General features: G+C 39.5%; 1 protein-coding gene across 7 annotated transcripts in view; it reads right to left on the minus strand.

Annotated features, from left to right (window-relative positions):
• Positions 1 to 21,724, minus strand: part of ano3 (anoctamin 3) — a 39,614-nt gene that overhangs the window by 11,702 nt on the left and 6,188 nt on the right. For 2 of the 7 annotated variants that reach the window (XM_071496723.1, XM_071496715.1), the window contains exons 3-11: positions 10,444 to 10,650; positions 7,841 to 7,971; positions 7,541 to 7,696; positions 7,285 to 7,385; positions 7,130 to 7,174; positions 4,140 to 4,274; positions 3,399 to 3,505; positions 1,513 to 1,568; positions 1,295 to 1,416 (exon numbers count right to left, since the gene is read on the minus strand). In XM_071496723.1, the coding sequence (XP_071352824.1) occupies positions 1,295 to 1,416; positions 1,513 to 1,568; positions 3,399 to 3,505; positions 4,140 to 4,274; positions 7,130 to 7,174; positions 7,285 to 7,385; positions 7,541 to 7,696; positions 7,841 to 7,971; positions 10,444 to 10,650 (1,060 nt within the window). Of the gene's footprint in view, positions 1 to 1,294; positions 1,417 to 1,512; positions 1,569 to 3,398; positions 3,506 to 4,139; positions 4,275 to 7,129; positions 7,175 to 7,284; positions 7,386 to 7,540; positions 7,697 to 7,840; positions 7,972 to 10,443; positions 10,651 to 19,373; positions 19,585 to 21,724 lie in introns of those variants that run through there. The other 5 variants (XM_071496756.1, XM_071496765.1, XM_071496746.1 and 2 more) reach the window with 5 other exon arrangements.

The raw sequence follows: 21,724 nt of genomic DNA on the forward strand, positions 1-21,724 counted from the left end.
TTTTTATCATCAATCATTCAATCAATCAATCAATCAATCAATCAAACTTTATTTGTATAGCACGTTATGCACAGGCTAGTGCAGTTCTAAGTGCTTCACAGATGACTGATAAACTCATAAGGAACGGACAATCACATGGCATGTCTAAATAAGGACATTGCCGTATATTGTGTGATATAGTAAATTTACAAAAAACTCAGTCGAGTAACTGTTTACAGATAAATAAGTGGAAGGGAATGTCTGTTTCTGTCGAATCCAGTGAATGAAAAACCAACAAACATCATCAGATTGATGCAAAAAACGTATGTCCTAATCTAAATCTAATATTGACATGAAGCACTTCTGCTTGTTGATTTGCAACATGAGCCACACACCAGATAGAGATAGATACCTCGGTACAAACAGCATGAAAACATGTCCTCATGGTTAACCAACTTCTGTTATCTTTTGTTTTCTCACACCATATGCCACAACCCTAAAAGACAGTGTTGATTCAAGCACAAAGACATAAATGAGCTGCATAGCTGGGATATTCTAAAACGATGTTCAACAGTTCACCATTTTGAAAAACAGACTCATTTGCTTTCTTGGTGAGATTGATGCTGTTCTCATTCCTGTGCTTTAAGAAAAGAGCTTTAGCTTAAGGAAATTCGCTTATTTTAGCATGAAGACTGGAAGCATGGGGAAGCTGCTAGCCTGGCTCCGTCCAAAGTAAAACCTATAAACATCTATAACACCTGAAACTCACTAATTTATACACTGTCTTGTTTGTTTAATACTTACAAAACCAGAAAATGACTTCTGTAATGTAGCTGTTTCCCCTGCGTCCAGTCTTTATGCTAAGCTAAGCTCATCACCTCCAAGATCCAGCTCTCTACTGAACAAACATGAGAGTGGTATTGATGTTCTTATCAAGAAAGGGAATATATTTCCCAAAATGTCAAACTATTGCTTGTCACTTCCCTCCTTCACTTGGTTTACTTGTGATAAGATGGAAAGACTGAAGTGGGTTCATCCTCAACTGTTAAAGCAACTGCATCTGTTCAGAAATATCAGACACACTCGGATGTTGGAGAGTGATAAACATGCCTGTTCATCAGAAACCGGGATAACTTAATAATCATGCAGTGTATGCATCAAAACAAACAACTAGGTTACGTTTGTTCTATTTAAACCACACTTCCTGAACATGATCAGAGACAGGATGAGGTTCATAATAACCAGGACACTAGAGCTCAGGTAAATGGCCAAGCACAGCTCATGATGCTGTGTCATCTGCTTCAAAGCTCATTACCTGATGAGGTCCAGAGGCTGGTATTTGTACCAGATGCCCCAGCGAGCCCAGCGCTCGTACAGGAGGTGCCTGTGGTTCTGGGCACCGTGCGTCTTAATAGGATGTCTGCTCTTGTAACCACCCTGATGAGATGAAGAGTGAAAAAATCCATATTACAGGAGGAAATTTACAGACTGACAATTTGTGAATCTCTTCAGTAAAAACGGATGTTGTCTTACCTCATGAGGAGGAAATGCAGCCTCATATGTGTTGTTGCCCAGCAGCCGGTTGATACCTACATAAATTATAAAGCATGTCATGTCAAAGGAGGCACAGATAATAGCCAGAATAGCACAAGGACACCACATTAAAAATTTAGTAGAGGGGTCCAGTGAGAGATTCATTCCACGGTCATAACAATTTACTCCATTATGCAACTGACAAGCTGCACAAGCACATTAGAGGCTTAAAACACTCAGGTTAGAGCTTCAAACAGCTGCAAGAACTTCAAAACAACCTTTTGCATTTCTGCTGAACCATAATTACTTGGTGTCCACACTATCATTGACGCAGGTTGTAAAATATTGTCTCAATCACATTAAATAAATTAACTGAATTGTGTCTAACAGGGCTGCAGGTAATGAATGAAATGTCATTGTCACAGCACAATAGTGCATTCATTCGCATTGTCATCCCCTGACTGAAACTGTCGATAGTGACAGCAGGAGCACGAAGGGGCAGATCTGAAAAGGATTTTCCAGTCTTGTGGCAGAGCTGATCTTATTTGTTGGAAAGTAGAGTGGTCAACAGTATTAAAATATTAATGCGAAATCTGTTTCTAGACCCTCAAGGCCAAACTTTAATCAGCAAAACATGTCGGCAGCAGTCAGACAAGACAGTTGAGTGGGAGTCGACGGACAGTTTCGCAACTGCTGATACCAAAATAACAAACAGCCAGAAGGAGAGGAGGGATCAGCCACAAGTGGGACGAGAGCAGCAGCTCAGCAGCAGCCCACATTTTAATCATCCCACAGCAAAGCAGCAAACAAAGGCACAATTCCCCCAACTATCAGCCTCTGAAGTCAAATTACCAGCAAAATCTTTAAGGTCTGAAGCCCCTGATGGTTTTATCACAGACAATGAAATCACAAACTAACATTAGGGTCATTCCAAAAACCTTTTGCAGTTCATTTTCTTTAAAAAAAAAAAAAAAAAAAAAAAAAAAAAATTAATAATAATAATAATAATAATAATAATAATAATTATATATATATATATATATATATATATATATATATATATATATATATATATATATATATATATATATATATAAACTTCTGTCAAATTCTTGGGACATTGCAAAATCCTATAACTCTACTCCAATTCTTAGTTATGAACTTTTGAAGTCATTTAACCAATCACTTATTTCTCACTGGACTGGGTTGAAATTTCTACTGAACATCACAGAAACCCTTTGAACAATTTGCAACATGTATTCATGTAAATAGTTGTTGCTAAATGTTTTACAGTAATCAAACTAATAAAAATAGATATTTTATTTTTTTACCTAAACAATTGATTCTGTATAGTATTAATAAATATTCGAGTTAATAAAGTTATTTGGTTCTACATAAAAAATTTAGTGCCACAGATCTGGAAGCTAAATATAGCTCCAGAGCTGAAAACCCACTTTTTCAGATATTTTGACTGTTATTATTCATTGCTAGATATATGTTTTATTCATTGTTGGAAAAAATTAAAGATGTTACATTACACCTCTGTCATTTGATAATGTTTTTTTTTGAAAATAGCATTTTTTTCATACTTTTCATTGGCTGTAATATTACAATCAGTAAGTTTATTTCAGTAGTTTATTTAATAGGCATTTATACTGTTGACTTCAAGGTTTCCTATTTTTGTGTGATAACTATTGAGCCTGTTTTCCACGGGATCCGGTTACAGATTGGCTGATGTCATCTTGTCCCCTGTGTCTGCACAAAATATTTACCTTAGTTCTTTAATTCAATAGCTATCATATATCAATGAGCATTGGAAGCTACTAACATGACACTGCCATAGAAACAGAGAAAGAAACAGAGAAAGAAAAAGTGTGGTGTCTCACCCATCTTTGATTTTCCGTCCTCGTACTTAGTGCGCTGCAAGACATGATGGACTATTCTGCTTCTGGTGGAATTGGAGAAGAAGGTCTCTCTGTTGTTGATAGTGAAGCTGGAAGGAAAATAACAGCACACTCCTTTGGCTATTCATCATGTAACAGTATATCAATATCATCCAGTCAAGGCACTTAATGAAAGCTGAGCCAACAATGGCGGGAAGTTCATTAAAACTCAATACATGCTATAAAGCTCATGTTTATTCCAGCATCATTATTTCCTAAAAAACGTTGAGGCTGACAAGGAAAAGTGGAAATGATTCACTGACAAATGAGATTAGATGATGCCTTTCATCAAACAAAAGCTCAGAAGATTAAAAAAAAAAAAAAAAAAAAAAAGAAGGAATGGAGGAGAAATTGAATCAATTCGTGGACAGCTGCTGCTGTGTTTGAATATCTTATTTATGATCAACTTGTTCTGGCGTCTGAGTTCATGCTCAAAGATTTCAAATGTACAAGACTTCGTGATGCAAATTTCATCTCCTGGCCTCCAAATTCATCATTCAGAGCTGAGGACATGAATGAATGTGAAGGATGAGAAAGAAACTAGGGCTACAGAGCAGGATGTGTTTCAGACTAACACTACTGATGCAGACACTGCTATTATGTGACACTTTGATCATGAGTTTATTCAGGCCAGTTTATGTGGTGGCATGAACGCACAACAGAACATGCAAATGTCCTCCTTACTGATGCATGCGTGCACGGCTGAAGGGGGCTGTGTAGCAGTCGGTTTCCTCCAGGTCAGGCAAGGCCTCTTTGTCCAGCTTCATGGGATTTCTGGGAAGCCAGCTTTTTATCTGACGACATCTCAGATGAAACCTGCTGCACGGAAGAACAGAGAAACAGGATTAACGGCACAGATTAACATGAAGATTGTTTTCTTTGATGTGGAACAGTGACTCTAACTAACCTTTCTCCTTAACGTAACCCTGACAACCTCGCACTACCACATTTACAGAATCAGGCACATGTACGCACGTGTATTGCAGACATTATCATTTTTCCTTTTCACTTTGCTTATGATTTATGAGCCTGGGGGTCAGTGATCTAGTGAGTTTGCTCAATCAAACTCCAAAGATAATTCTGTTCTCTCATATTACAGTCAGGATTTAAGGGCCAGGTGAAGACTGAAGGAATGCAATGATTTCCTACTCCCTTTTAACGTATATCAACTTAAAAGAGACAAGAGTCTGTAGCCATGTTAGGAGCTCTGTGAGGTTGTATTTAGGCACAGAAGGGCTTTGAGCTAAATGATAACGTCAGCGTGCTAACATGCTCACAATGGCAAAGCTAACAGGTATAATGTTTACCATGTTCACCATCATACCTTAGCATATTAGCATGCTAACATTTGCCAATTATCACTAAACATAAAGTAAAGCTGAGGTGGATGGGAATGCACTGGAAGTCATTTGCAGGTATTTGGACATAAACAGACCAATTGGATGTGATGATGGTGCTACATGAAAAGTTCAGGGATCACCAAAGTTATTACAAGTCATCCTTTGGGTATCATGAGTGTCTGTACAAAATGTTCTGCCAATCCATCCAATGCTTTTTGAAAGATTTCAGTCTGGACCAAAGTGTTGGACCGACCAACAGTCTGTCACTTCCATCCCCAGATCCATGCTGCCAGTGTGGCTGAAAATCAATTGGCTTGGTGATATTTCACTCCAGATTTGCTGGAGAGGTCTTTGACTAATGTGTGAGGCTGCTGCTCTGATATGGATTGAATGAATATAAATGTGAATTCTGAGGGGAGAGAGCACATTTTATGAATGTTGTCGTTTAGAGGACAGGTACTGTATAGAAAGTAATGATAGCAAACCAGCGAGCTGTCACTATCTGCACACGGCCCATTTGTTCAGCTTCACGGGGACACGAGTTAGTGACAGTCCATTAGTAAACACATAAAGCCTATTTACTTCTCGGGTAGATTTTTCTCTTAAGAACAACAGCTTAGTGAAAGACTGCAGCAGCTCGGAGGAAAAGATAATGGTCCTCATTCTTCACAGCAACTAAGATCACTCTCACACAAGATTTAAAAGTGCTTTGTTCTCAGTTGGACAGGTGGGGGAGTGATGGCTGTCTGTCTGATTTTGTCTCCTAAGTGTGTGTTGGTGTGAGTGTGTGTGTGTCCTCCAAGCATGACCACTAATATGTACATAGTATGTAAATGTGAAATAACAAAATAAGCCTTCAACATCATCTGTTCTTCATCTCTGAGATCTACTGACAACAACATATGACTGAATACAGTTTATGCATAATGTTTTTGTAATAGTTTATTTACACAGTATATATTACTCCCCATTGTGAAGGATCATAAAACACTAAAACAACCACATTTATTGCAGCTAGTCTGTCAGGTCGCACTTATCCTGGCTGATTATGTCCATGAGCCCTGTTCAGAACAGATCCAGAGGATGGGAGCGACACGAGTCACACCATGTTTGCAGTTAAATGGATGAAAACCAGCAGTCCTTCAAAACCAGTAATATCATACTTCACTGACTGTTGCATATTCAAAGCTTTACAAGGGCTCATTCAAAGCTTACACATAAACTTCTGCCACCTTTGGTTTAAACATTTCAGTTGCCTGTCATCACCAGATTGAATGACCACATGGAGAAATTTATGAACATCAGGTTCAAAGCCTCTGACAACAATTCACTATAATATTAAAATCAACGTCTAAATAAGCAACACTACAAGTTACAGTTCATTAAAAAAAAAAAAAAAAAATGTGGATCTTTTGGTGTTTAACAGTCAAAAACTCAGCTATAACTCAGCAGTGTGTGTTTTAATTATTAGTGGACTAGTGACATAAAAAACATAGTCCTACAACTGTGAATGTTCAAACGTTGCTAAATCCTGATTGGTGCATGAAAATACATGACATCACAATTTCCCTTCCCCAAGCTTGTAAAAAGAAAAGTACAAGCAAAGCATAAATACAAACATTTGTCGCATGAAATATCCAAAAGTGTGACAGAAAATGTTTGTCATGTGTCACTGGATTGTTCATATCTTATTCATCTTTAAAGCCTAGACCTGCCAGTATTAAAACGCACATGCAGTGTGTTAACCAAAGGTTTTATTCTCCAAAACAAAAGAAGCTGCTGTTGGGCTGTTTTCATCTGCCTTCCAGTGAGATGAAGAGATGGAAAGTTGGAGTCCTGTGCAGAGCTTTGACAACACTTGAACATCACATCAAAGCGCAAGTGCACCTCTCTAAAAATAGTATGCAAATAAGCCCATGCAGCTCCAATTATTTGACTGAAAAATTACAAGTACTCATAGAAAAGCTCTGTCAGTGCTATGCTTTTTGTAGAGGTTGGAAAGTTTAATTACTCACATTTATTTCAACAAATATCACAATGCTCACATTAATAAATCCTGGCAAAAATAAAGTACTGCACTTAATCAGTGATTAGTGCAAACGTGTCTTTCCAACCATTTCAATTACTGCTTCTTGTCCATACTGTGCACAGGGGTTGACTTTAATTTAAAATTGTAACCCCAGACTTTGTAAATACTATGTATTTAAACACAGTCTATGGATAGATGCATCATTAATTCCGGACTCATTAATAGTGACGATGAGGGTTTGCCTCGAACTTTCTCTGTCCTCGTCTTTCTTCACATTCTTAAACACAGCTTTACACACTTCTTACCTGCCCAAGGTTTTGCTCTTCCAGTCCGTAAAGTAACATTTTTTCCTTAAAAAGAAAAAAAAGATTTAGAGTTTAGAGTTAGAGAGACTGACTGAAAAAACTGACCTTCACTTCCTGGAGTTCAAGTTTCAGTCATTTTCTCTAACTAGAGTTACCTGAAAGGCATTCGGATGTTCATCTGCTCTGCATATTTGCAAAGCGTGTCCCAAGGAGCATGGACCTTCACAAACATGATGTCGTTGTTTGTCAAGGAGGGCTTTGAAGAAAAAGAAATACAGAAATGTGAGAAATGAGTGAGAATGGAGGCATTATTCGTCAATAGTTTGTCCTTCTAACATCAGATTTTACATGATTTTTCAGTTGTTATTTTCCTGTCAACTATTTTAACTTTGGTTGGACAGATATTCGTACCTCCTTCTCCAGCATCAGACCCTCAGCACGCAAATTCTTCTCAAACGTGCACCTCTTCTCCACCTGTGGACTGGACTTCTTGTAAACCAGGATGTAGTCAATACGCTTTTTCCCATCTCGGAAAAACAGCCCAGAGGAATCAGCTGGAGTCTTCCCCTGTAGCAACAATGATTCACCTTTGAATTTTAGATGCAGATGTGCCAAACACAGAACTGCTAATACCTGAAGCTTCTCAGTGTTGGCAAAATAACAACAGTGTAAACATTCATGGCAGTAACTGGATTACTGCGAGTGTGGTACCTTAAGTGAATCTGTGCGGGCCTCTAATTTAGCCCGGGTCGCAGGCTTTTGTAGCAGAAATGACTCGTCTGCCCTTGCTTCACATGTAGTCACCTCTGATTCCTCCACATAATGATCTTTGCCATCTTCTGCTACACACACAAAAACAGCACAATCAATGAGACAGTTATTGAACTGCTAAGCAATCAAACGAAGTATCCCATCTGCATTAAGTCTTCCGTTGTTGCTCAAGTCAATATTTTCCTTAATCTGATTGCCAACATTGAAATTAGATCTGAGCTAAATAAAAAAAAGTTATTTGAACGTGGGCGCCAGCTTGAGAGCAACACCTTGATGCAATTTAACAGATCCTTGCAGCGATGTTGAGAGAACGCCAATTGTGTTTCCTTCCTTCCTAAATCTTAACTCATCCCACCGATGTGCACAGACAAATTAACTTTTGGTTAGACCCACACTCTGAGGCAAGATAAATAAGGCAGATTCTTCTCTAACAGCTCCAGAGGCTCAGTGGTTTGGATCCTTATCTTACTTTTCCTTACCTCCTTCTTTCTTACAAGTGTAAAAAAAATGCAAATTTTTTATTATCTTTTTCAATTATGTTTATTATTTTGAAATACATTCGGACAAAAAAGTTGGGAGCAAACAACAAAACTCCTTCTAAAGCACTTCATTTTAATCACCATAGACATAACAGCTTCATCAAGTAACTGAAGTTAAATTAGAGTCTCTCGCTAACAAGTTGTAGTGTGTGTTAGCTCATAATTGGGCCGTAAATAAGAGGAAAGAATTTAGTCCTAATGCAAAATCACAAGCTGTGGCAGTTTTTTTTTGTGTGTTTCTATGGTTTTATTCCAGTCAGCATCCTCCCTGATCCCATGTGGGATTGTAGAGAAAGCTGTCTTATGTTCTGTTCATTTTAAGACCACAACTGAGCAGCGTGATGATCTGTCCATCTGTCTCGAGAGAATAGTTAAAAAGAAGCCATAGCTGCTTGGTATTGATTTCATTAGAGTAATAAAGTGGAGGAATATATCTATCCCACCATAACAATCCAAAACATCACAAAAACGATCACATCCCCTATATACAATCAATAACAAAGAGTACACAGAACTAGTCCAGAAAGTTGTGGAATACTGATTGCAGTGATATGGCATCATTCTTTACAGACACCATTGTGAATTTCCTTCACACTGAAAGCCAAGACAGCCCACTTGGATTTAACTGTGCTGAAAAATGACTGGGCTACATGGGGTGCTGAAGAGAATCCAAAAGCAGACTGAATTTACTCTGGATTATGCTGTATTTCCACAGATATACACATATAACGCAGAAAGGAAAAACAACAAGAGAGAAGTTGTAAAGCTCAGGAAGAAATAAAAAAAAATTAAAAAAACTTAGATAAATTAATTAAGGTTAGACATATAAATACTGCAGCTGAACGACTGCACAGTGTCTTTAAGAGGGCTCAGACATGTAGATGTGACTGTCGTTAATAGAGCTTGCTGTTTCTGGTATAATCTGACAATAGAGCAATCACATGTTAAATGTCAAATTTAAATATAAAATGAATACAATAATAACAAAACATCAACATGTATTACATCCAGCTTTACCTCAGTGGACCCCAGTGTCAAGCTGGATGTAACACACTGTCAGTGTTCACAGGTGGGAAGCTGGTGTGGGATCATGTCCTCTGTTGTTGTTGTTCTGTCTACACCGTCTCTCCACCTGTCTACATCCCAGACCTGTTTCCTTAGATTTCTATTCTCAGCACAACGTCAAAGAGCCAGTTCTCACCAAAATAGCAACACCTCACCTTGTGCTGGCTCATCTGCATGAAACTCCCATCCCTCCTCCCACGGGTGCACACTGTGCTTAGCAACGAAATACTGAAGGGTCGAGCAAAGGTCATTCCAAGGTCAGGAAAATACCAACAAGCTGAAGTGCTTAGTATTTGTGCTGTTGCAAAAATACAGCCCTCAGTGTCAATGGCCTCTAAATATATTTGACGATATTAATGACACTAAATAATATTCCTCCTCAATAGGCATCGTTTTCTTTTTAAAGGTCTATACAGTGATGTATTGTTTTCCGTGCAACAGCATTTTCCTGCACTAACTCACTCCTTCTGAAAGTGCACCAGACACACGTGACTGTTTTCTAAATCTCCTGCAGCGTTAACACAGTCCACACAATCCGTTTTATGCACACGCCTTAAATGTCACCAACATTATGAAAATCTGTGGAGCAACCAACTCTGTTCCTGCTGAGCATAACATGAGACACACAGAAAGAAACGTAAGTGCACTAGAAAAACACTTGTGACACAGTTTGCGTCACAGACATGATGTGGATTTGCTTCCTTGTATTTAGAATTGAAAAATAACTTAATCACATTGAAATTACCGCGTCATACAAAGCTCGGTCATATCAAGTTCAGTACTTCACAGCTAAAATCCTTTTATATTAAGTCGTTGTACCCTTGTTTGTAATTAAACTTTGAAATCGGCACACTGGTGGTGCCACTCTCTCATGACTGAAGCACCACATCCACTGATGGGTTTAGGAAGACGTCTGTAAGTTCCTCTCAGGGGACTGACCTGTCTGCGGGGGAAGGAGGCTGCAGGAGGTGCTGATGCTCTGGCTCAGACCATCGACTTCTGGTTTGGGCTCCGGGCTCAGAGGCACAGACAGGAAGTGGTTGAGGTTGATTGGATGAGTCTGACTCTGGGCCAGGCAGGGCAGGCTGCGGCGAGACGGCTTCAGGCTCTTCTCCTTCAGGATCTCGCTGATGCTGGTGTGCATGCCTGAGGACGAGAGGGAAGAGTGGATACTTTTTACGTTCATATTTTGATACATTTATTTTCATGTTGTATGTTATTTATATGTATGCATGTTTACACAGATAAATAAAAATATAGTTTCGTCTGGGACATTTTCCTGAACACACACAACATTTTATCTTACAGAAGTCAACAATACTAAATCTGTGGTACATGAGGAAGAGGTTGGGGTGGTAACACGAGCTGCAGCAGCAAATGGCATTGCAATCAAGGCGTTGGCAGAGCAGTTAGGGAGATATACAGTAACTGTTAATAATCAATGTCTTTAGATTAATATACACATTAGGGGCTATTTGACTTGATGACACTACTAAAGCAGTAGCATGTATCAAATGATTCATTTTATTGTTTTTGGGGGTTTTTTTGGTCATTTTTGTTGTTTGTTTGTTGCCTGTTTTTCATCTTGTCATCTCCTATCTTGCAAAAGATATAACGACAGACAAACGTCACTGTTCTGCATAAATGCCCAGTGACAAAAGGAAAGAAAATCAACAGCAAGAAAGAAAAGTGAAATCTAAGAAAACCTATTTATGGCACTTACCAGATCTGGTGCACTAACTGAAATGGAGGGAGTGAGTGGAAAAAAGGGAGGGAGGGAGAAATCACTTCAGTCATCAGCTGGTCCATCCTTTTATGGGCTACAGTGGTGGTGATAATGCCTGTCCTTCATAGAGGAGTGCATTAAAACCATCAGCGTTCCCCCTCCATCAAATCACACAGGTCAATACCTCAAGACGAGCCGCGTGATGGTGCCCCACAAAACTAAACTACATGCACACCATACGCTTGTTAGTCCTGCAACCGCTTCAGCAAAGATGTGTAATAACAACATTCATCCCCGCTGCCTGCTACATACGGTAGCTTTCTCATTAGCATGTCATTGTTTTATTAATACCAGTAGAGGTCATTTTCAAGGTTATTTCAGCTATAGAGGAGGAAGAGGGCAGTGATAGCGGGCTGACAGGATTGTTGAATGAGGGCTTCAACAATACTGTATGATGAATTGTAAAGAGAAAGCCAGAGGTTAATGACAATAATGAATGTCCACCAGTGGAGGCGGGAGACTGTATCTGACCTTCACAGCAGGCAGCAACGTCAGCGCCGCAGCTCCTGACAAAATTTATTCATGAAATGAAGGAGTTCTCGCTCTCTTTTCAAACGAGAACGTGACTTACTAAAGTGAGGAATTCTCTCAGCGACCTTCCCGAAACGTTCAGATGCATTGATAATTCACTCTGCAACCTGAGGGCCGCACGCTGCGTGCCGTGCACTAACTCATTCTCATGACATGGCCCTCAGTGGGATTTCCCGGTGCTGTTGGCTGAGAATGGAGCCAGTTAAAGATGTGAGCCCATGGACCCAGGGGAGCCACTAATCATGCTGTTGATTTCTCGTGCAGCCCCACAGATATGAAATGAATGAAAACTGTGAGCTCCAGCTGGAAGCTGGAAATAAGTCTTTTTATATAAAATTATTATTGCTCAGCACAAATATGACATATGTATACGACACAAGTAAACTCAAAATGAATCTATTTGTTCGTGTCAGGCCAATTACAAAGCTTGATTTCCCAGTGCTTCAATTATTCCTACAGTGTACACAAGCCTTTGGTTCCTCCTTACTCCTTTTCATATTTCAATCAATTTCATTCAACTGAATATTTTAAATCAATACTGAGCTGCAGGTTGTTCTGCTATTATTCTGTATGGAGTCATATTGTGCCAATTACATCTGCAGTGACATTTTAGAAACCAGAGATTTTATGGTCCAGTTAGCAGGAAGGTTTGTTTCTCTCAGAAACAAGTGCAGCAACAACATGCTTTATGACTGGACTGTAAACTGGTGCGAGCTGTGAGCCTCCACTCAAAAGGCCAGGAGCCTAAAGTGCTGTAATTTCACAGTCTCTCTAGAGTGGATGCATTCTATCTTACTCCAACTGTTCAGGTAGAAGACCCTGCCCGTTCTCTCTCCATCGCGCTGATCGATACACAGACAATGGTTACAGTGTGGAAGCCCCGTATGTGTAACCAAATGGTACTTTTACTGGACTCCAGGTGGTTTAGATAATCCCAACAGACACTGGCAAGGCTCAACATGTCTGAGATGATACAACAGAGCAGAGAGAGCTAATGGGCCCATAGTGGTGAGGCTTAGTGGTCCCAAAGGACTCTCAAAGTTTAAAATAGACCCACAAATTGGACAGGACTGGTGTTGTGTGAAATTGCTTCCATGGAAATTTCAGAGCACGTGTAGATGGAAAAAAAATTCACTGGTCAAATCTCTCAGCCTGTGGATATTGAGGCTATAATACTGGTTATCTGACAATCACTGCCCTGTTCCAAAGCTTTGGCTTGATTTTCTCATGCAGGCAGACTGAACTCTGTCCCACTGTCATTCTGAAGACAGTGTATTGTGTAAGTCTATATAAATATATAAAGGGTTCATCTAATGTGAAATCCTGTGTTTAATCTCGCTGTGTGCTGGCTAAAACTGGTTTATCGGGAGAAAGTTAATCCTGTGTGTGTGGGTGTGTGTGTCTGTGTGTGAGCATGCGCATGTACGTGCGTGTGCATGGGAGTCTGTGGGCTTTGAGTGAGTGCCTGTGAGTCCTGCATGAGGAGGAGGAACGAAGTGACGACAGAGGAGGGACGAATGAAAAAGAAAGATCAGGAGGCCTGGGGACTGGACGCTCACTGTGAGGTGGTACGGGAAAAAAACATGTCTGAACTTTCTCCTTATCAGCGTGACACAGGACCTTGACAACAATCCTGTGTGCGCTCTCACAAACACCCACTCAGGCTCAGCCGAGGGGGAGCTGGACGGGCTTCAGGGAAGGTCGTGATCTGGGATTTGGATCTCTCCTGTGCAACGTGTCTATGACAGTCTTGTGATGTGAGATTAAAAGGATTTCTTTCGGTCTGTGCATGTGTGTGGGTATGATATTTTATATAGAATATGCCATTGTTACTGTATACTCTCTACAAATATTTGTGTTTGTGACAAACATAAAAATTAGGAATGGAGGTTGTGTTTATCGGTTTTGCTATGCTCCTCTCAATTGTCTCTGTCATAAAAAAGAAGAGTAAGCATATAGCTGGCAGTGTCACAGCACTATTCCTCTGTGCGTCTGTAGCCAATCTACGCTGAGCCAGCTGGAAGAATTTAATTTGAAAAATGTCAAGGATTTTCTGATCAATATTAAGCTATCAAATAGCAGAAGAAGCAAAAACAATGCTGTAAAAATGAGGCAAAACTGTGTAAAATGTGTAAAAACAGACATCACTTTTGCTTTAAGTCAAGTTTTTCCAATGATCATTGTGAGAGACCTGAGCAGAAACTGAAGCATCAATTATTTCATTATCTGCAAGGATGTTTTGCACAAAGTACCAACCAGAGAATTCAGGTCAGTGGGCTGTTTCCCATCATGCATCTATATTTCCTCTTTCTATACCTTGAATTATTCATCCATGTTCACCCCATAGCACTTCCAGCGTCACAGCTTTTAACTGAGGAACATTCTACATCAGGAGCTTTTTAAGCACAACACACATCATTACTGTGCCTTCCTCTTACACAGTGCATGTCAGGGAATCCCTGCTATAAAACAGTGGGCAAAGAAGTAAACACAAGACACACACACACTCACAAACAGCCGGTCCAAAACGCTGCTGCAGTGATTTTAAAAAATGATCACGTGGAGGCAGGACTCAGGCGAGCACAACACAAACGTTCTCAAAGCAATTAGAGTGTGTTTCATCCGCCTGGCACCGTATCAAAGAACACATAGACTTAGGATTTAGACTGGTATCATTATCAGCCCCTGAATATTCAGCTCATATCTAATGTGACATGGTTAGCACTCAAGGCACACCAACAATTCTTGCTGACCAAGGACAGAAGTGAGCAGCGAATGGTGATTTCAAGTTTGGATTATATGAGTACTTCAGTAAATATTTTTGCATTTTCAATTTAGTCCATGCAGAGAGTGTGAAAATAAATCACAAAATGTTAAAATTTAGACACTTGTGTTTGCTGTGTTTATCTGATAAAATCTCACTTTAACTGGATGGAACAGATAATATAAATTCAAGATCAAAAAAACACCATTTCAACTATTTGAAAAGACATTTTGATGCAGTATCACAGGAGTGTTATAAAAACTGCTGCACCACTAACTGCAGGTTCATAGGTTCAGATTGAATGGAGCATATCAAGTATCTTTTGATTTTCTCTTTACAGCAGGGAGGAATCAAGTACTTCCTAAAATGTTGTGTGAAGAGTGATCACTCAACACATGAATATCATATATATAATATGTCAGTATCTATGTTTATGATAAATTATTGTTAGTTATTCAAATCAGACGTATTCTATAGATTACTGACTTAGCTACACATGCTAATGACTTAAGTGACTATAATGACATACTGTACAGTATATTATAGCTAAATGAATGTAGTGTCCAAATGTTCACCTTTTTGACATTCTCATATTTTATTTCTAACAACATTGATTTACATGAGGTATAATTTTTCGACACTGATCAACACAAAAATATTGAATTAAAAAAAACAAACAAACAAAAATTCTTTTCAGATTTTCTGAATAAACTTGCTCATTACATTTAATCATTTTCAGTATTTGTGTAATGAGGGAGGTTGTAGCCTTCAGTGATTAACACCTTATATTAAAGTGTGCATAAGTATTGAGCAACTTCTAGTCAGCAAAGGCCTCAAAGATGACAGAATAATGACCCCCTTCCTCAGCTGAATTAAATCCTACTGAGAACATGTGGGACCTGCTCGCACATGGTATTAACAGTTAAAGAAGACAATGCACCTCTTTGAACGGCATTGTGGTGGCTGTAGTTACTGCTTGAGGAAAGTAGATTGTGAACAGATCAAGAAAAAGACAGACTCAATGGAAAAAGTTATTGAAAAGAAGGGTAGCTGTATTGGTCACTGAATATTTTTGAAAGGTCAAAAATGTTATTTAATTGTCATGTTGTTCACGACATTTACGACATTTAAGAATAAACAAACATTTTGACTGTTCCTGTGTTAAACATTCAGGCTTGAGGTTCAATGACATTTTGGATTTTGGACCATTTAATTTGTATTTGTTGGACAACACAAATGAATAATAGTGCACGCAGAGTAGGTAATAATTTGCTCCTCAGACACTGTCTGTTGTCATCTGTCTGTCACGTGCAGCTGAGCGCGTCAGTCTGACCGTGGACACACCTCAGAGCAGATGGCACTTTTTACCCATGGTTTAAACCGTTCAGGGGCCTGTTATACAATCCTGGCACAACCTCTGGGTTGCATCATTTTAGCAGATTAAAGATCTTCCTTCTCTCTCAATCTCTATATTTCCCCATTCCTTTAATGTCACACTATCTTCTTATTCCCGCTGATTGCTTGTGATTTCTACTACGTCAAGGGATTTTCTGCAAAGCCTCTGCTGTGTCCACGGGTAAACACCTCATCTGGGAATGCCTGTGAACTGCACTGTCCTCAGTAAACAAAATCAAGCGTGAAGTTCACAGGAGAACATTTTCGTTTCATAATGCCACCATGGTCATCAAAATCTGATTAAAAAGTGCACAATAACTTTGGGCTCCAGCAGAACTTCTGGCTGTAATGTTCTTATAACCTAGCAACAAAACAGCCGCTGACTATTTAAAGACTGTGAAAGTGTCAAAGCTGCACATGCAGAACAAAAGAACCCCTTTGTTTTATCATTTTGTAAACTGTTTGTCTAGCTTGCATGCTACACTTTTGTAAAATGCACTTTATACACAGTATAGATCAACTCACCGAACATAAAACTAATGTTTGCCTAATATTCCTCAGTAGCCTGTTTAAATCACAGATGATACTGTATATGTTGTCTCCCCAAATCTGTCCTCAAATTATTGTCTGTATCTATAAAACCATCTGTCTGCTTGCATAAGAGGACAGGTGGCCTGCTTACGACTGTGCAACCAAAGGTTTGCACATGAACACACATACACACACAAACACACACAGACACACATGGTTAACACACATTTACTGTATATGCACACATACGAAGTTAAAAAGTGTAGTGTAACAAAGGACAGTAGTCTCAGTCCCGCAGCAGCCACTGAACACAACCTATAAACAAACAGTAATAAATCACTAATCCATGAACTATTTCCATGAGGAAGAGCAGGATATTGCTTGATATACAATATTAATCAGTTAGAAAGAGAAGTTGGTTGTAATTAAGAATTATTGTCATCAACAATTAACCTGCTGATAATTTAATAAATCAGTTATTTGGTCTATAAGACATCAGAAAACAGTAAAAATGCCTTTTAAAATATCCTGCAGCACAAGGTGACATCATCAAATGTCTTGTTTTGTCTGATCAACAGTCACACATGCAAAATTATTCAGCATATAAGACCAAGAAGTGACTTCTGACATTTGAGATGGACTGATCAATTCATGGACTAATCTACGACCAATCATTGCAACATAGAAAAGCATGAACAAAGAACTGGGTAACATTTAAACCTTGATTTCCTGAAAGCAAATACCTTCTAGCAGATATTGAGCGTTCAGTGTGTCAGCGAGTTTCATCAACATGCTGCTAATTATGATTCGTCTGCCAAACAACATTTGAAATTCACCTTTAAAGTCCCAGTGTAGCTGTATTTTCTAGTTTTTGTCAAGTGAGAGAAATCTTTTATTAAGGCAGGAAGTAAAAACCCATCGACCTCATTTCATAATCAGTCTCCTTTTCAACTATTGTCTTCAACCAAAACTGTTTTCTCACCTGTAGCTCAGCCGAGAACTTTTTAAGGCAAACTTGGAGAGAGATTTATTTTGGTCTCCAGTTGATTTTAAGATCAATGCTAAACACGCATATTCAGCTCTAAGCCTTTTATGCTTTCATATAGTGTTGATGTGTGTTTGGGGAAGTGCAGTTTCTGAATATCGCTTAGCAAGAGTTTGTGAGCCAACATTCACCCTGTTTGCCTTCAGTTTAATGGTGTACTTAGCAGTCACTGACATATTGAGTGGGCCCTCAAGCCTGTAGTCAGATTTTTACATAAATCTGATACCATCCTGTGCTACATGTTTCCTGCTGGCTGGACTGAAGCCAGAAAGGGGTTCGATCTGTGATAAATATTTCCTGTGGAATGATATAATTGCTACATGGAACACAATTCATATCATAAAACAAAATTCTATCTATAATTATCTATTTAGATTATCATAAAAATTACAAACAAACCCTAAACCCAGGATGAATGCATGTAGTACAATCGACACTGTGCATGTGTGGCATGGTTGAAGAATGAAGTTTGAAGAAAAGCACATCTCTTGTCAATGTTTTTTCCTGTTTGCTCGGTTACATCTGCTTGTTTTCACAAGCAGATAAGCTAAAACCCTGTTCAGCAGGGCATCCCTCACTCATGAGATTCCTAGCTGCTCGGCTCAGCTCAGCATCCTCTTATCAGACGCCAGGGGATAGACCCTTTTATCCTCCTCAGCCAGGTACATAAACACTAAGAGGTCATTCCCCCTCATTCATGAGGCTGTAAAAGCGTGGAAACAAGAACTTTCTTCTCCGTTTTTCTAAATTTAGACAGCCTGCACATGTATAATTAACATAAAGTGTTAAAGAACCACTAATGTTCTCCAAAGAGCTCTAAAATCAATACTGGTGCATCAGTGTCGTCTCGCTGAAAAGGAAGACACAGATGAATGACTTGATAGGTATTTACCTGTAGATTTGACAGAATTTACTCCAATGCGTGGAGACAGTTTTTTACATGACATGTGTTAAGTTATTGCCACTCCTGGATGCAAAGATGCCAAATGGACTCCAACATGAGCTGGAGTCTGATGTCTCATATTGCTTTTTCAATAACTTGCTGGGTGGAGATGTATTTTCCATTTGACTGCATCACAGGAACTTTTAACAGCCTCATCCATTTTTTTTTTATTACTTTCAAAACCACAAAGCCTGAGTGCAGGTATTTGTGATAGGTGTAGAAAATAAAGAAGGTTCTTTGCCTTCTAGCACAAACTATTCTGCAGGCTCCTGAACAGATCGGTATGGAACAGCTTGTATCTTTCCTCAATATGATGTTATCGTTGCTTGAACTAACCTATATGGTTGTGAATGTTTGAATGTCATACATACATGACTGTGAGTGCAGTTCAATCACTCCAAGTTTAAAAATGACCAAAATAACCTTTCCAAGATCTGCATTGCTAGAATTATGTGGAAAGGTCTTTTTTTCCTGTGCAGCATTACAAATGCAACCCTCCCTTGTGTTATAACAAATGTGGTTTGCATAGCTTGGTGTTTCTGTTTAATTTAGTCATATGTGAGGCGTTAATTGAATATACCTGCATAATCCCGATTTCTATACGAAACTGTGAAAATACGATGAGTTAACACCAGCCAGTGTAACATATATAAGTGGATAAAATATCAAAAGGGTTCAGAAACAGGCTTCATCCCAGGAGAAAGCTGCAAGACCTCCAACTCTGCGTCACTCTTACAGCAAGTAGAGAGTCAGAGAGCTCTGAGTGCCATTTCACATCACAAACTATTTAACAAGAGAAGAAAGTCACCGCTCATCACACTCGGCTCCGAGATAAATCAGTGCGGGACGCGGAACTGGCACATTAGCCACCAACCTTTCTGCTGCTTGAAGGACTGGATGGAGCCCGAGTGGTGCACCATTGCGGCGTTCAGTTGGTTTCCAGCGCTGATTAAATTCCGTATTTCGAAAAGCAGAATTGCAGAATACATGAGAAACTGTGGAGAGGAGGCGTAGGTGTTCTCTCCGCTCCCATGCTGCCGAGCGATCTCACGGGCGATGCGCAAACCCCAGCAACACCTGTCTCAGCTCCGCATCCCCCCCCCCCCCCCCCCCCCCCCGCTCCCCATCCGCCACCATCCACGGCTGTTGTCATGGTGACGGGCGGTAGGGGAGGTCCCGCGATGGACACGTGCCCCCTCCGTCCTGATTTACTGACTCCAAATAAGCTGCGGGAAATTACCAGGGGCAGCAGATCTCAAATGGACCGACAAGGACATATATTGATTCGTTCATCAATCATTCTGCTCGTAGCCTCAGGGATCATATGTGCACGGAAACAGGCTACAGTTAGGCTGCGGTGCTACTTTAAATATAAGGCAGTCAGTGCTGATTGAAAAAAAAAAAAAAAAAAAAAAAAAAAAGACCTCGGAAATTACCCTTTGTAGTAGCACCTTAAATGTGCATATAAATTTCATTTTTTAATTTTGAGGCCAAGATCATTTCAAACTTAAGACATTATAAGCCCCTCTGGCATATTTCTATCAGCCTTGAAGTGATAAGCTACTACACTAATGTAAAATCTTTGAAAAGTCATTCTATCTTTTTCTTCTTAGACAGACTACAAGGTACTATTGCAGAAAATTCAGATAGAATTTCACATGCACAAAGGCCATCAGATTGTCTAAACCCACTGACCATCATGTAATCCCTAAAATAAATCACAGATGACAATGTGTTGTGGTGCTGAAGCCATCAGTTTGTTGGCTGACAGCCACAATCAGGTTTAAATGTAACTTTATCAAAAGAAAATTAAACCAAAACAGCAACAAAAGAAATATGGACCAGCTGACTTCTTTTAGGCTGAACACTTTGCTTTGGCAGGCATTTACAACTGAGAGGCTGTGAGAAAAACTCTAAACAATCAATACTATGGCTTACTACTACAGGGCTCACACATCAGCTGTGCAGACACACTGCTGCTGCAGTGGCAGGGGATCCCTCCTTCAAGAGCAAATGTAATATCAGTCATGAAAACTGAGCAGGGTGCAGGTGGAAATTACTGTAGTATAGGTTAATAGCCTCATATTAAAAGTTATTGAATATTTGTCCTGCTGGATTTATTAAGACGCAGGTAAAATGTTGAAGAGGCTGAACTGAATCTAGGGGTTTTGTAAGTTAGTTTAGATATGAGGTAGTAGTAAGAATGCAAGTACATGTAGTTAAATTAAAAAAAATATTCAGTGCCTGTTGAAAAGAAGATCCTGTAAATACATTTTTGACAGCTTCTATATGTAGCATGAAACATTGAACAGGATGCATATTATTTATCACACAGTCAATTTATGTGACTGCAAAACCTTCATCTTAGAAAGAATATAAAGACAAACCACAAAATATTGTCTCTGTCACTCCATCACTTTACCCTGTCTTCAATTGCACAGAAGCACTGAGATCTTATCAGGGTTTATCTGCAAGGTCACTGGTCTTATCTCAATGTCAGTCAGACTGAGCTGCAGACCAGCAGACCTCCAATCAGGATCTCAAAGCCATGGCTGAGGAGAAGCCCTGCATTGTTCATGTTGTCTCTATGTGAGCACACACTGCTCACACTTACTGCCGTGATGTGGTCAGTCTTCACTGGGAAACAACAACACAGGCTGCGGTTTGGTGTGTGACCCTACTTTTGTGTATCAATCTCTGTCTGTGCTGGTATTCTGTGGAGTAGTCTGGCATCTGTCGTGGATGCAAATACCATCTGTTTTCTTGCAGCTCAGCACGCCTCTCCTCCTCCCACTGTTCTGATGTTTGTTGAGCACTGGTGGCAGAGCTGTGCATGCCAACCTTTATAACATGTAATTGAACTACCAGGCAAATGCATCTCTTTCACTGGGCCGATGAATAAATAAATAGGGTCAGTGCCATTTAAAATTTTATCTCTTCTATTCCTGCCAGTTAGTTTAGAGATGTAGGTCAGATGACAGGCTGCAGAGGGAGCAAGGTTTTAGATAAATAAAATACTGCCACCCTGTGGTTAAAAAGATGACTAACTGGGCTGTCAGCATTAAATTCCAAGAACCACAAAGGGTTTTTGCATTATTCATGGAAATATGAAATCATTAAATACTTCACACTAGACTGTCATACTGACTAATACTCTTCCAGTGTCCAAACAAAATGGTTAACTGTCCCATCATCTTTGCATCTGAAGCCAAACAATATTTTTTA

Source organism: Trachinotus anak, unplaced genomic scaffold (assembly GCF_046630095.1).
Source record: "Trachinotus anak isolate AG129_WGS33_773 ecotype Australia unplaced genomic scaffold, CSIRO_AGI_Tana_v1 ptg000002l, whole genome shotgun sequence".
In the NCBI taxonomy this organism is placed as follows: domain Eukaryota; kingdom Metazoa; phylum Chordata; class Actinopteri; order Carangiformes; family Carangidae; genus Trachinotus; species Trachinotus anak.